This window comes from Dysidea avara, chromosome 12 (assembly GCF_963678975.1).
Source record: "Dysidea avara chromosome 12, odDysAvar1.4, whole genome shotgun sequence".
In the NCBI taxonomy this organism is placed as follows: Eukaryota; Metazoa; Porifera; class Demospongiae; order Dictyoceratida; family Dysideidae; genus Dysidea; species Dysidea avara.
The window spans coordinates 17,514,757-17,528,063 of NC_089283.1; the positions used below are offsets into that span (position 1 = coordinate 17,514,757).

General features: G+C 37.0%; 1 protein-coding gene across 3 annotated transcripts; it reads right to left on the bottom strand.

The window, feature by feature from the left end:
* Positions 1–9,263: 9,263 nt before the first annotated feature.
* On the bottom strand, positions 9,264–12,399 carry LOC136241386 (cation-independent mannose-6-phosphate receptor-like). 3 transcript variants are annotated; one of them, XM_066032580.1, is made up of 2 exons: positions 12,309–12,399; positions 9,264–10,980 (listed from the first exon to the last, which is right to left on the bottom strand). In XM_066032580.1, exon 2 carries the CDS (start codon positions 10,974–10,976, stop codon positions 9,540–9,542), a length of 1,437 nt encoding a protein of 478 aa, XP_065888652.1. In that variant the 5' UTR covers positions 10,977–10,980; positions 12,309–12,399; the 3' UTR covers positions 9,264–9,539. The 3 variants fall into 3 exon arrangements, with proteins under 3 accessions (XP_065888652.1, XP_065888651.1, XP_065888653.1); XM_066032579.1 differs by having other exon boundaries at positions 9,264–10,996; positions 12,309–12,370; XM_066032581.1 differs by having other exon boundaries at positions 9,264–10,939; positions 12,309–12,344.
* Positions 12,400–13,307: the final 908 nt, after the last annotated feature.

Genomic DNA, 13,307 nt, shown 5'->3' on the forward strand with positions numbered 1-13,307 from the left:
GTGCTCACCTCTTTACAAAGACCACCTTCTAACAAAGACTGCCTCTTTATAAAGACCATTTAACGTTAATGTCTAAGTTGTTATTTTTGAGTGTACCACTATAGGACAGTCTTATCAATGAATTGTGCACCCATATGTTATGCCTAGAAAAGCCAGGGTGATATCTGATTTATGATACAATAATACACCCATACAAAAACAGCTTGGCTGTACAAAAAAGATGTGTTCACAAAACTAAAAGTAACTGACAACTAAAACTAGGAGCTAATATCTGGTGAGGCCAAAAAATGAATGTTAATACTGGCAACTAACTATAATTTACAATAATCTGTGTAACATTGATCGTTTATCATTGACTCGTGCAGTCTGACTGCATAATTCACTAATTGGCTAGTAAATTAGTACCTTTTCCAATAGTCATTGTACTAAGAGGAGAAAAAAGGTGGCCAAAACACTAGCCAATTAAAGTTACAGGGAATTAATTAGGAATGCAGCGAGTCAAAGATAAAGGACCAAATTTTTATAACTTATAGTTAGTTGCCGGTATTGACATTCATTTCTTGGCTCCTTTAGTCCTTAGATCTAGCTTCATGAACATGTCATGTTTGTATTTGCATGCAATATTGCTGTATTACAAATCATATATCACTCTGACTTTACATCCTATGGGGATACACTCTAAAACAACAAGATAGCAGCACTTTAAACATTAATTAAAACGGTCTTTATAAGGAGATGACGACTAATTGAAATTACCTAAGTACCGTTCCATTCCACCATTCTATTCCAGTCCATCATTCCAGTCCTACAGACATATGGAAAAGTAAATTTAAGGCACATAGTACACTAAGTACAGCAGTGAAGAGAACACTGCTGTCAAATCACACTGCTACAGTATGTGATGAACCAGGAAAGTATTGGTCTTCTTACAATATCACCTGGCAATTTAATTGTATTTCAACATTTTGCGTGGGTCTCATAACCACAAATGCTGCAGACAAGAGCTTTCAAGCTTCTAATCTATACTGCAGTTGCTTACTACCAAAAAGCAATTTTAGGCCACTCCAAATAAATTATGTTTCCTGTCCACTGCCTGCATCTGCATGGTTACTGTCAGATCTAAATATTCGTGTTCTTCAATTATTTCCTGGTTATTCTTGCATACTGTACAGGCTCAGTAAAAGCCAACAGTGTCAGCTTACGTGTCAGCAGTGTTATCACATCGGTAATAGGAATCTTCGACTTGACTGTAGGTGGTGGATGGGAAACAGGAAATCAAGTTGGAACCGATGAACTTGGCAGAGTTTGCATTATTGCTAGACTGGCTTTGACTATGTCTGCTGTATATATATGTTTTGAAGTATAAAAACTATACATCAGTCAGGCCATTGGAAACATGTAGCACATGATTTCTCTCTTTATCAAGTGCCCCGTTCTAACTGGATTGAGTGTACTGTAGGTAATCATCCAGAAGTGTAATGACTGCAGAATATAGCTGAAGAGCACAGACCACAAATATACGTAGTATTATTACCAATTGATCATACTTATAGCTATATATATAGATAGCCAAGAGTCCTGAGATTCTTCGTGCTTTCAGTGTCAAATTATCATCACTCTCAACAGATATATTTATCTCTACCACACTGTCTAAATATCTACGCAATTCCAGCATCTAGAGCTCGTCAACATTAAAGAAACATGTAATAGCCTAATGTTCAACTTACAGTGTGATGAATGTCCCATAACTTACCATATTGTCAAGAGTTCATAATACAAAAAAAGGAGAGAGTGTCCAACTGGAATGCAGTCAGCAAACACACTGTGCCAAGTAACACCTCTAGCCTGTTCACAGATTAAAGGCTAACACCAATAAGCACTAATCAACAGTTCTGTATATCACCAATGGAAGTGTTGATCAAAGGTGAACATGACAGAATTGACACAGTGACTTTATACAGGCTATATTGGAAGTTGGACACTCTCCTTTTTTTTGTATTATGAACTCTTGATATTGTTATATAAGAAATGTCAGCTCTTTTATAGGCTTGACTGAACCACACTGTTGTGAATAAAAATTAATCCTTATAAATATCTAGCTATAATATCACTATAAAAACACAGAAGCCTCATAGCCCTTCCAATCCATTTGACTATGTACTATGCAAGTATACAGTAGCTACGTATGTATCTATATGGCTGGAAATGATCTATAATATAACTTCATTGAGATACCTACTTTTAATTTCTGCACTCCCGTTGTACTAATTTCTGTTTACATTTTATTCACATACTGACCTACTGTGACCCTATAATACTCAAGAGATTTTCCCCAATGAAACAGCTATTAAGTTGAAGTGGACCTATCAAACTGTATTGCAATGTGACAAAACAAAAATGAATAGAACATGGATTTAAGCAAGGTGTAGCTGAAACATGAATGATTGTGAACACCATCTATAGAACAATCTTAATCTGCACATACGTATGTTGTAGCTATAGCTCTACACCTCCCTTGTTACAAAAGTGCCATACAACTACAACTTGTGAGGTATGGCTTTGTTTGCTCTGTGTTATGTCAACAACCGTCAATTCAGGCTCCTTTAATGATCTGCTGCAGGTTTTGTCACATCTGTTATTACAATCTGTTACTATAAGCCATCCTTTAGATCACAAAATTCACACATCTGAGCTTTCTTCCTAGTTTAAGTTGTATTTGGAGCAGAAATCACTCATTAGCTAATACATTCAGATACTTTAACGCTTAATAAAACTAAATAAAATTCAAAGGTTAAAGGAGTTAAGCGTTTTTTGAAAATAACACAGGTCTGCAATGCAAATCTGAACGTATACTATAAAAACCTCCAGACTAGGTATCTCTTGGTAGATAATTCTTTTTTATCATCCACAAATCTCACAATCTGTGTATTTTAACCTGTCAACAACTGGGGGCTGCATCTCTTAGACTTCCAAATCTGTGAATTACCATATAGCACTATTGGAAGCCCTGGCTGTCTTGGATATGCCCCAGCAGACTGTAGCCACCAGTTTGTTATTATAAAATACTGTTACAGGTAGTTTTGAAAAATGTATACAGGCTATAGCCACTATATTCACTGTGTATTATATAGAGACAGCATATGAAATACACATGAAAATTCTTAATGGGTACCACACCCATGAAATCTCTGCAGTGCCATGAAAATACCATGAAGTTCTGAAATTCATAGGCGTTTCATGTCCCATACATGGTACATTTCATGGGGGCAATTTCACCTTTCGTATTTCAACAAAAACATAGATATTTCATGGTATATTTTTCTACTTGTTTTAAAAACCTTAAGTGGTTCTTGCCATTTCCAAATAATTATATTATGTACATGTAACAATGTAACAGACAGCAAAGCACCAAACCAGAGCAGCTTACTGGAACTTTCGCATACAAACATCTAAATGATGATAAATTGATTTATTTCACAAAGACAAAGCTATATCATAAATTTATTGCAACTTGTTTGTTGATTGACAGTACAACACTGATAATAATTGGTTCATTGATGTCACATACAGAATCACTTTATAGCTACATATAAGTACTATCAAGAGTTCATTATTTACTCTTGGTACTATATCTGGAATAATATAGATTGCAAATCAAATAACAAAAAACCAGATTTGATAAGTTGGTTACAGTATGCATGATAATTTTATTAAAATGTTGACAGTAATTGTTTGGACCAAGCATTTTAATTGGGTCCTAACACAATTTAAAGTACATAGTTAATAAAAATTAGGATGTCCAGTTTTCAAAAACAAACTTACTGAAGTGTATCATACAAGTATACACTGTACGCTTGGTATTACTAGAAGTTAAGGAAACATTTAGTCCTAAGTTACTGACTTGAATGACAGAAAACCTGTATTAATTGACTCGGATACGGTAATACAAGTAATTAGATTAAAATGTCTATCCTTAAACATTGCTTGACAAAGTGCATTACATACAGTATAGTACTTAATGACGTGTAAGTCATATGCTATACAGTTGTCAATTGATTTTGGCATATTATATCAATTACATAGCAGACACAATACTCTGAGAAATGAGATTAGTCTCTGTACTGATATTTTTGTGACAGCAACATGTTTTGATGCTGTGCCACATGTTAAGGATGAACCTGTGTGTATAAAAACTGACGAATGTTCATGTCACTTGACTGGAGTTGAACAACCTGGAGTGATTGATTTACATAGCCTGGTTAGTGGTGAACCTAAACCAGCCTTTATCATTGTGGCAGAATCTGAGCACACTAATATATCCTACACGTACTCTTATAATCCGTGTTCTACCTATGACTACAACTTCTGTCCAACAACTAGTATATGTCAAGAGAATCCGATGTTAGTGGAAGCATACGACTTGGGAAATCCTGACACTGTTAAATTTATTTACCAAAACAATTCTGTCTTTGCATTCTACAAGTCAAAATACAACGATGACCTTGGTTACAATAGATCGTCTGAAATAGAACTGGTATGTGATGAAGCTGAAAAGACTGGAAAATTTGAGTATGTTGGAGAGCCCATTGAACGGCACTACAAGTTCAAGCTCTATACTCGATGTGCTTGTCCTGGAAAATGTACATCTTCACAAACTGAATGTAAAGCCAAGGATTTGTGTAGTTGTGAAATGTCAGATGGAACTGGTACAATTAACCTTCATTCCCTTGATAATGCAACAAATCCACTGAGAGATAAAGCAAGTCCAACCAACACGTTTCTATACAATCCTTGTTCACCCATCACAATACCTGACTGTAAGGGTAACTCATTGTGTGAAGAACAAGGAGATTCTCTTGTGGGTTTAGGTATGGCAAATTCTGCAAAATTTGTACAGAATAACAATCAACTTAGCATACAATATACTGGACCAAATAATAATACTGCAACTGTGAACTTGTTTTGTGATGAGAACCAAAGAAATAAGCCATTCTTTAGAGCAATTGGTGGGGGAAAAGCATATGATCTCTACAGTGTGTGTGCCTGTCCTAATGGTTGCAGTGGTCCACCATCAAATGGAACATGTGACCAAACTGACTCATGTACCTGTAAGAGCACTAGTGATGGTGCAGTGATCAACCTTCATGATCTAGACAACCCATATGCACCACTGACTGCAGAAGACAATGAAGGTTACTTTTACTACTACAATCCTTGTAGTGGAATAAAACTACAGAACACTTCAGGAAAATGTAATGGAGTAGCTGCCTGTCAGTATGATCCCTACCATGGTGTGTATTATGATATTGGAAATATTGGCCCCGAAATACATTACAATGCTACCTCAAAGTCTTTTACATTTCATTACACTGGAGGTCAAGAAAATCGTTCTTTTGAAGTAAGGATGATATGTGATCCTGATGTTGCTAGTACAATACTTTTGCCAGATGATGATATACCTAAAGGTGTTACTATGTATCCTCTTAAGCTAATTTCCAAGTATGCATGTCCACAGCGAACAAACATTTGAACTGCTGTTCACTATCTGGATGTTGCTATTATGTACGTATATCAAAGTATGTTGAGTGACCACTTTTGCTAGTAATTTACTTCAAACTGCATAAATATATTACAATGTTGGTTATTGTAGCTACTTACATAGCAAATGTTATAATATAGCTAACCATTGCAAATGTTTACAAAAATGGCAATTAAAGTTTTGTATGACCACTATGGTAGAATGGAACAGATTGATCTGAATACTTTCAGTTTTCACTGCATTGTCTGTGTCACATGACTTGACTGAATGTTACAACAACAAGCTTAATTTAATGTGCTTAAAGTATATAGCTGCAAGTCATGCCTGTGGCTCAACTCATGTCTGTGGCTCAAGTCATTATGTGATCACAAAGATACTTTTTTATTTAAATTTTGGTTACCAGTATGATCATGTGTACCCCTGGGCCAAACTTTTTGTATAAACCCTATCACACAACAGGAACTGGAATACACTATATATATATATATATATATATATATCTGCTTTATAAAACAACAGTTGTAAAGGGATGAAAATTGAAAAAGTACACATCAGGGTCTTCGTGTGACACAACTTAAACTGGTTCATGCACAAACGGATTAGACATTTTCCTCATCCTGTCAGTCTATTCATTTGCTTAGGCTTATTGCACTTGCTTGTGATTCTGGATCTGTGAAGCTGCCAATGTTCTTGATAAAAGAGGTAATTAATCGCTCACTTCAACTGATGGGATCTAGTGAACTAAGTTGTGTTTACCTCACTTTTTTTTCCATAACACATTGTAAACTTTGAAGCTGCAGAAACTCTTTATGAGACCACACTTGAAATTACACATTACCTACATATACTGGTAGCACTTCAGTCCCATGCAAAAGTATTAGATGCACAAACATACCATTTTAGTGCCTATGAAATCCATAAAATACAACATTGTAAGTCTAACATTAAAATGATGCTTGCTGAATCATAGTCTGCTGCATACCACTAGGTTCTTCAGCTGTTGCTTACTTGCTGCTGCTAGCAAGCAGCAACAGTAGCAGCAATCACAAGTAAGTAGCAGCAGTCAGAAGTAGTGGGTAGCAGCAAGCAAGCAACAACAGCAGCAGCACTTTCAGTATAGAGCATAACAAGCAGCAAGCACACAAACTAGTAAGCAGTCATTGCTTGTTGCTTTTTCTGTTGCTGTTGTTAGATAAATGTATATGAAAGCAAAGTGCAAGGATTACTGGTTTTACAAAGCACAAGAGTGCACCCTGAAATTGACTGTTGTATTACAGTGCTTTGCTTTCACAGCTTTAATTTAAACCCACAACTATAATTAATTTTGACAACTCCCATTGATTTAAGAACAAAGTCCTTCTTTTTCTATCCCCCTCCTTTATATCCACCCCTGCTGTAAACAAAAACAACTCATTTGTAAAATGCACAGGATACTTCATACTTGTATATAGCAAATAAACTTGTGTAGTTAGCTAGCCCACATTGGTTTAGGCTAACTTTTTGATCCAAAACATAAATTAACAATAAGTGGCCTTATTAAGATGCCTAGCTATGTTTAATAAGTGTGCAAGTAATACTATGAAAAGTTTCTGAAAGGGGGTGGGAAAGTACGTAAGTCCGTAGCCTTAGCCATTATTGAGTTATGCTTGTCTGACAGCATCAGGCAGGCAGGCAGGCAGGCAGGCAGTACATAACTAGAAAATGCCATTGAATTTTCTTTTTAATTTTGTATATAACAGTCTATTATTAGAAGCATTTAGGGTGGTGCTGAAGGCACTTTTGGGCTTGGTTATACCTACCCAATACTACCAAGGCACCAGGATGGTATTGTGAGCTGGTTTTTGGGCAACATTTTTGGCCAGTAAAATCTGATCAGCATAAGTTAAGCAGTCTGGTTGTGCATAGTGCAATTTACCAGCTGCTTTCCCACACCCATACAAGTATTATGTGTATATATGTTACATTTTATATATATATATATATATTTCAGTCAATTATATACTGATAAATACACCACTGCCGATTGCCAGGTAAACAGTATTTGTTTACGGATTTCCATGCATTGAGGCCATTTACATGTATGCAAAAAGTGTGTTAGACTGCATAATATTATAGGACTTGTTAGACTTCAGGTAGGCTGTGGTAAATGCATCATGCTGAAAGAGCATGGCATGCAATGTCAAAAATACCTTGGTGAAACTTTTATCCTGTACAGGCACACACAGTGTAGATAGTAGATACTAGTATTTATTTGACCTCAGACTATCCTCAGTGCTCATAATAGTTGTGAAACTGTGCACACTCTATTCTGGACACTTGGGGACCATTCTTTATTCCTGATTTCGGGTGTCTACATGTATATAATACAAAGGGGAACATGGACAAACGTCCAGGTGACCTAGGTGTCCAAGCACACCCTTTTTGAGGAGCTACACTGTATTTAATTTATATGCATTTTTACACTAGACATGATACTCATAAGGGTGTAGCTGTATATAGGCCTGAATAAACACAATTAATACATTAATACAAGGTGATGAGCTGTATGCAACAAGGTACTCAAAGAAAATAACTGTAGCATAATTATGCAAGAATTGGTATAGTAAAAAGCAAGTCGTACTACCTCCCACAACATACATACCCTTACACCCTCGCATGCTATTCCCATCCACTAACTGGGTTGTGCCACCACAGGAGGTTGGCTATTTTCATTATCCACAAAATATTAAAACATCCACAAAACATAACTTACACTGCATACAGAAACAATGCCTAATAAACTACAACCATGGACGAGAAAAAACAGGGTAGGGGCTAGCAGAAATAATAATAAGAGTAACAGAAAAATTCAGAGCAACCCAGCCCAGTACTGCTCTAGGAAAAACCCTGGTGGCTTCTTTTTACCACCAGGGAAAAACCCAAAAGCTCCACCTTCTTGTGTGCATAATATGTGACAAAAAATACAACAAAAACAGTTCAATTAATCGTCCAATCTCCATCTATCTGCACAATCTATTAAGGAAACTAATGGAGGGAGGGAGCCAACCTACTAAAATTGTACATGTGGCTTAGATTGAATTAAAACACGCCATACTGTGGAACCTCTCTATTATGGACATTTTGTGACCCAGAATTTTTGGTCATATTTTGCTGTAATATAGAGGTTTTCCTCTTTCAGAGATAAAAATGAATTGACCAGACATGGGGGGGGGGGGGAGGGGGCAAATTTTTGTCCTTATTATGGAGGCTTTTTCTATTGTGTCCTTAACTTAGGGAGTTTGTTAAGAGAGGTTCCACTGTTCTACCCTTATATACCCTGTGTCACGTGATAACATACATAATTATGACGCATGTGGGAGCTTATTTTCCTGCTCTTTCACTACATTCAGACACTAGAAAATACACTTGGTACATAACACCATACAGTCACGACTGGTTGCTGCTGCAGCAGGGAGTTGAGAAACTTGCAGATGCTAGCTTCACAGAGTCTGAGGGTACAGCTCCCAGACCCCCATGCATAATTACCTACCATGTCAAAGTAGAGCTCCCCTTCAGTAGTCTTGGTTGTGGGCCTGCTACCTTGAGTCTTGATGTGCCCACATGCCCAGGTTTTTGCAGTGCTGGCACACATGATGGAGCATGTGGGAAAAGTACCTTTGTGATCATAATATGACTTCACCGAACCACAACATGACTTGTGTGGCCAAACTTGTTAAAATAGGTTTTATTTTATTATTCAGTGAAAGTCATGTGACACAAAATATGGAGTGAAGTATAGATAAACTGTATACAAAACTTCCATTGTAGTTGCAATGAGTTCATGCAACATGTATCAGCATTAGCTGCATAGGTAGACTAACTTTTAGTACAGTATTATTACAATACCATGCATAAACATACATGCAGTTATGAAACTAAATTATAAGTACATTACAAGCAACTAAACAAACTTTGGTGTAGCCATGTATCCAGTTACAAACATGGACAAAAGTTCAAATGTTCACTGTGGACATGCATACTTGGAAATTAGCTTAAGAGGATACATAGTAACACCTTTAGGTATATCATCATCTGGCAAAAGTATTGTACTGGCAACATTAGGATCACATATCATCCTCACATCAAAAGAACGATTTCCTTGACCTCCAGTATAATGAAATGTAAAAGACTTTGAGGTAGCATTGTAATGTATTTCGGGGCCAATATTTCCAATGTCATAGTACACGTCATGGTAGGGATCATATTGACAGGCAGCTACTCCATTGCATTTTCCTGAAGTGAATTGTAGTCTTACTCCACTACAAGGATTGTAGTAGTAAAAGTAACCTTCATTGTCTTCTGCAGTCAACGGTGTATATGGATTGTCTAGATCATGAAGGTTGATCACTGCACCATCACTAGTGCTCTTACAGGTACAAGCGTCAGTTTGGTCACATGTTCCATTTGATGGTGGAGCACCACAACCATTAGGACAGGCACACACACTGTAGAGATTGTATGTGTATCCATCACCAACTGCTTTAAAGAATGGTCTATTTCTCTGGTTGTGATCACAAATCAAGTTAACAGTTGACGTAACTACATTTGGTACAGTATATTGTATGCTAATTTGAGTATTATTCTGCATAAATTTTGCGGAATATGTTTCACCCAAAGGAAGACGGATTGTTCCCACATCTTCACACAATGAGTTATCCTTACAGTCAGGATTTGTGATGGATGAACAAGGATTGTATAAAAAGTTATTCATTGGACTTACTTCATCTTTAAGTGGATTTGTTCCATTATCAAGAGAATGAAGGTTAATTGTACCAGTTCCATCTGACATTTCACAACTACACAAATCAATAGCTTTACATTCAGTCTGTGAAGAGGTACATTTCCCAGGACAAGCACATCGAGTGTAAAGTTTAAACTTGTAGTGTCGTTCAGTGGGCTCTCCAACGTATTCAAATTTTCCTTTCTCTTCAGTTTCATCACATACCAGTTCTATTTCAGAAGATCTGTTGTAACCAAGGTCATCTTTGTATTTAGACTTGTACAAAGCAAAGACAGAATTGTTTTCATAAACAAACTGAACAGTATCAGGATTTCCTAGGTCATATGATTCTGATGATAATGAACCTTCTTGACAAATACTAGTTCTTGGACAAAAGTTTTGGATAAAAGCTACACAAGGATTATAAGTATATGTGTAGGTTTTGTTAGTTTTTTCAGATTTTTCCTCAATTGTAAAGGTTGGGAAGGGTTCACCACTAACCAGGCTATGTAAATCAATTACTCCAGGTTTTTCCACTCCTGTTAAATGACATGAACACTCATCAATTTTGACACACATGGGTCCATCCTTAATGTGTGCTGCATCCTTAATGTGTGCCGGCACAGCATCAGAACAGGTTGCTATCACCAATAATATCAGCACAGTGGTAAATCTCATTTCTCTGAAGTGAGTATTTGCTATATTACACAATTGAAACCAAACTGCATGACAGTTGGATTCCATGTAATACTTTACTGTATGCGTGGTATTACAGTATATTTCTACATTAAGTGATGTTTAAAGAATGCATGTATTTATAAGTGACTTAAGTTTATTGATATTTCAAGTTTTGTTATCGGTTTGTAGGTGTCTTCTGTCATATCAGTGTCTTTCTGCTTTTTGTCAACACCAAGAATATATCCAGGTAATTTTGTGCTACTGTATACCAATTAATTCAGTTTTAGGCCATCATTATTATATTGCTTGTTTCCCGTCACCCAATGGAACAAAAACTGATGCAGGCGGGAGGTGATTATTGATTATTAATTATACACTTGACTCTTGTTATTTCAGTCTCTGACTGCTCTATTAGAGTACCTCGATCTTGAAGCTGCCACTCATGCATCCTGTTGAACAAGATTGGAGAGACTTCCACCCTTCTGGTGGGCTTCTGCTATGTTATATGCACAGTTAATGCATTTACCTTAAAACTTGGTCACTTTCTGCCTCTTTCTATTATGAAATAGTGCGCTCGTGTGATCTGTAATCAAATAATTAAAATTTGGTGTGGCTATCAAAAAATTGATGCGGGCAGTGACGGGAAACAAGCTAGGAATTTAATAATGATGGCCTTTATATAGCTAGTAGCTAATTTTACTTTCATGATACAAAGTGAGTTTAGTTCTTTGAGATACAAAAGCAATTTTGATTGTAGTTGCTAATAATTGACATGCATTATTAATTAGCATATTGTGCAATACTATGCAGATGGTTCACTGGAAAGTTGATATTGTATACCGAATGCTCTATTAGAGTATCATAATGACTGTTCTATTAGAGTATATTTTGGTGACTGCGCTATTAGAGTATAGCCTCGATCATTTTGCAAATTCGTGGCTGAAAAAGTGGTCCGCGCGGCATTGGGGTCCCGCCCTGTGTGATTAAGGCCCACAACTTCATCAGTCAATCTTGCATGCGCGCAGAACGTTACTGAACGTTATGGTTTAATACGCGTACATGTTTCTGACTCACTGTATTCAGATTATAAGCCTTCCGGCTCACTCACATGTCCTAGCACTGATTCATAGAAATGATAGCCCGCGGGAAGCCTGCATGGAAGCCTTCTTTCAGCGAGTTATTTTATCACTTTATACGCTATGCTCGCGCATCACTTGGCAGCTATAGTGCCGCTAACCCTCGTCACAAGATTCGATGCAACGTATACTGTACTAGCTAGCTAGCTACCACATGCAAACAATGTAGACGGTACGGCCATCACTTAGAACTTACATTGCAAGACCTCCTTCAGATCCAATCAGTCGTAAGACAATAACAATAAATTATCGTTATCTACGATACTCCCTCCATTTATAAGGCTACATTTCTCGCAACGGAAACCGGGGAATACCTACTTTCCGGAATGGGACGGGAAGAGACAATCCCGGAAAATGTCACACTACTGTTTTACGGGACTTGCCGGCACCCCCAGCACTAGAGATACCGAAAAAGTACCGAACACAGCGACAGATCTAGAATTTCCAAGGTGTGCCGTGTGGGGCATCTACCTGTATAGTGGGGGCTAAAATGTGGCAACTGGTTGGTAGCTAGCTACAACTAGTATCTTGTGAGAAGCACACTCAACATGAGGAACATGCTTTATCTAGGGGGTTTCACAGGAAAATTTTGCAAATTTAGCTTTCTGTGATCAAATTTGGCAATGATTTTGACTGAACTTACCAGACATCGACTGGCCAACTCTCACCAGTGACTCATCAGTTTCAAATAAATTTTGTGACTTCATCTTCGTCTAGTGTAATCATCAACTCATACTTGTGGCAACATAATATATATACTTGACTTTATACTAACAAACTAAACAGACCTGAACTGGCTGAACATGTGACCCAACTGACAGTGCACCATTACTTAATAACATTCACGACTAGTTTTAAACTTCCTGTGTGCATCCTCAACCATCAAGGAAGTTTTTAACTTTAACAGAGGTGACTATCATGGATTAAACAAATACTTACTAAATTGTGACCTTAATCCACTTTACAATTCATCTAATATTGAGGAAATATGGCACATCCTGAAGAGTTATATCATGTCTGGTATGGAAGGAATCTCTACTTAAAATTCCTAAACTTTCCTTTGCACATGTATAATAGCTTCCAGTGGATGAAAACCTCATTTCATGTGTGCTCCAACTATCAATTATTGAGAGTGTAGCAGCCATTATGCCTCTGTTCCATCCATTACATAAAATTGAAGAATGTAGTATAAGGA

What these genes read in the sequence shown, in the direction of transcription:
- LOC136241386 (XM_066032580.1), bottom strand. Translation starts at nt 10,976, where the DNA reads ATGAGATTTACCACTGTGCTGATATTATTGGTGATAGCAACCTGTTCT.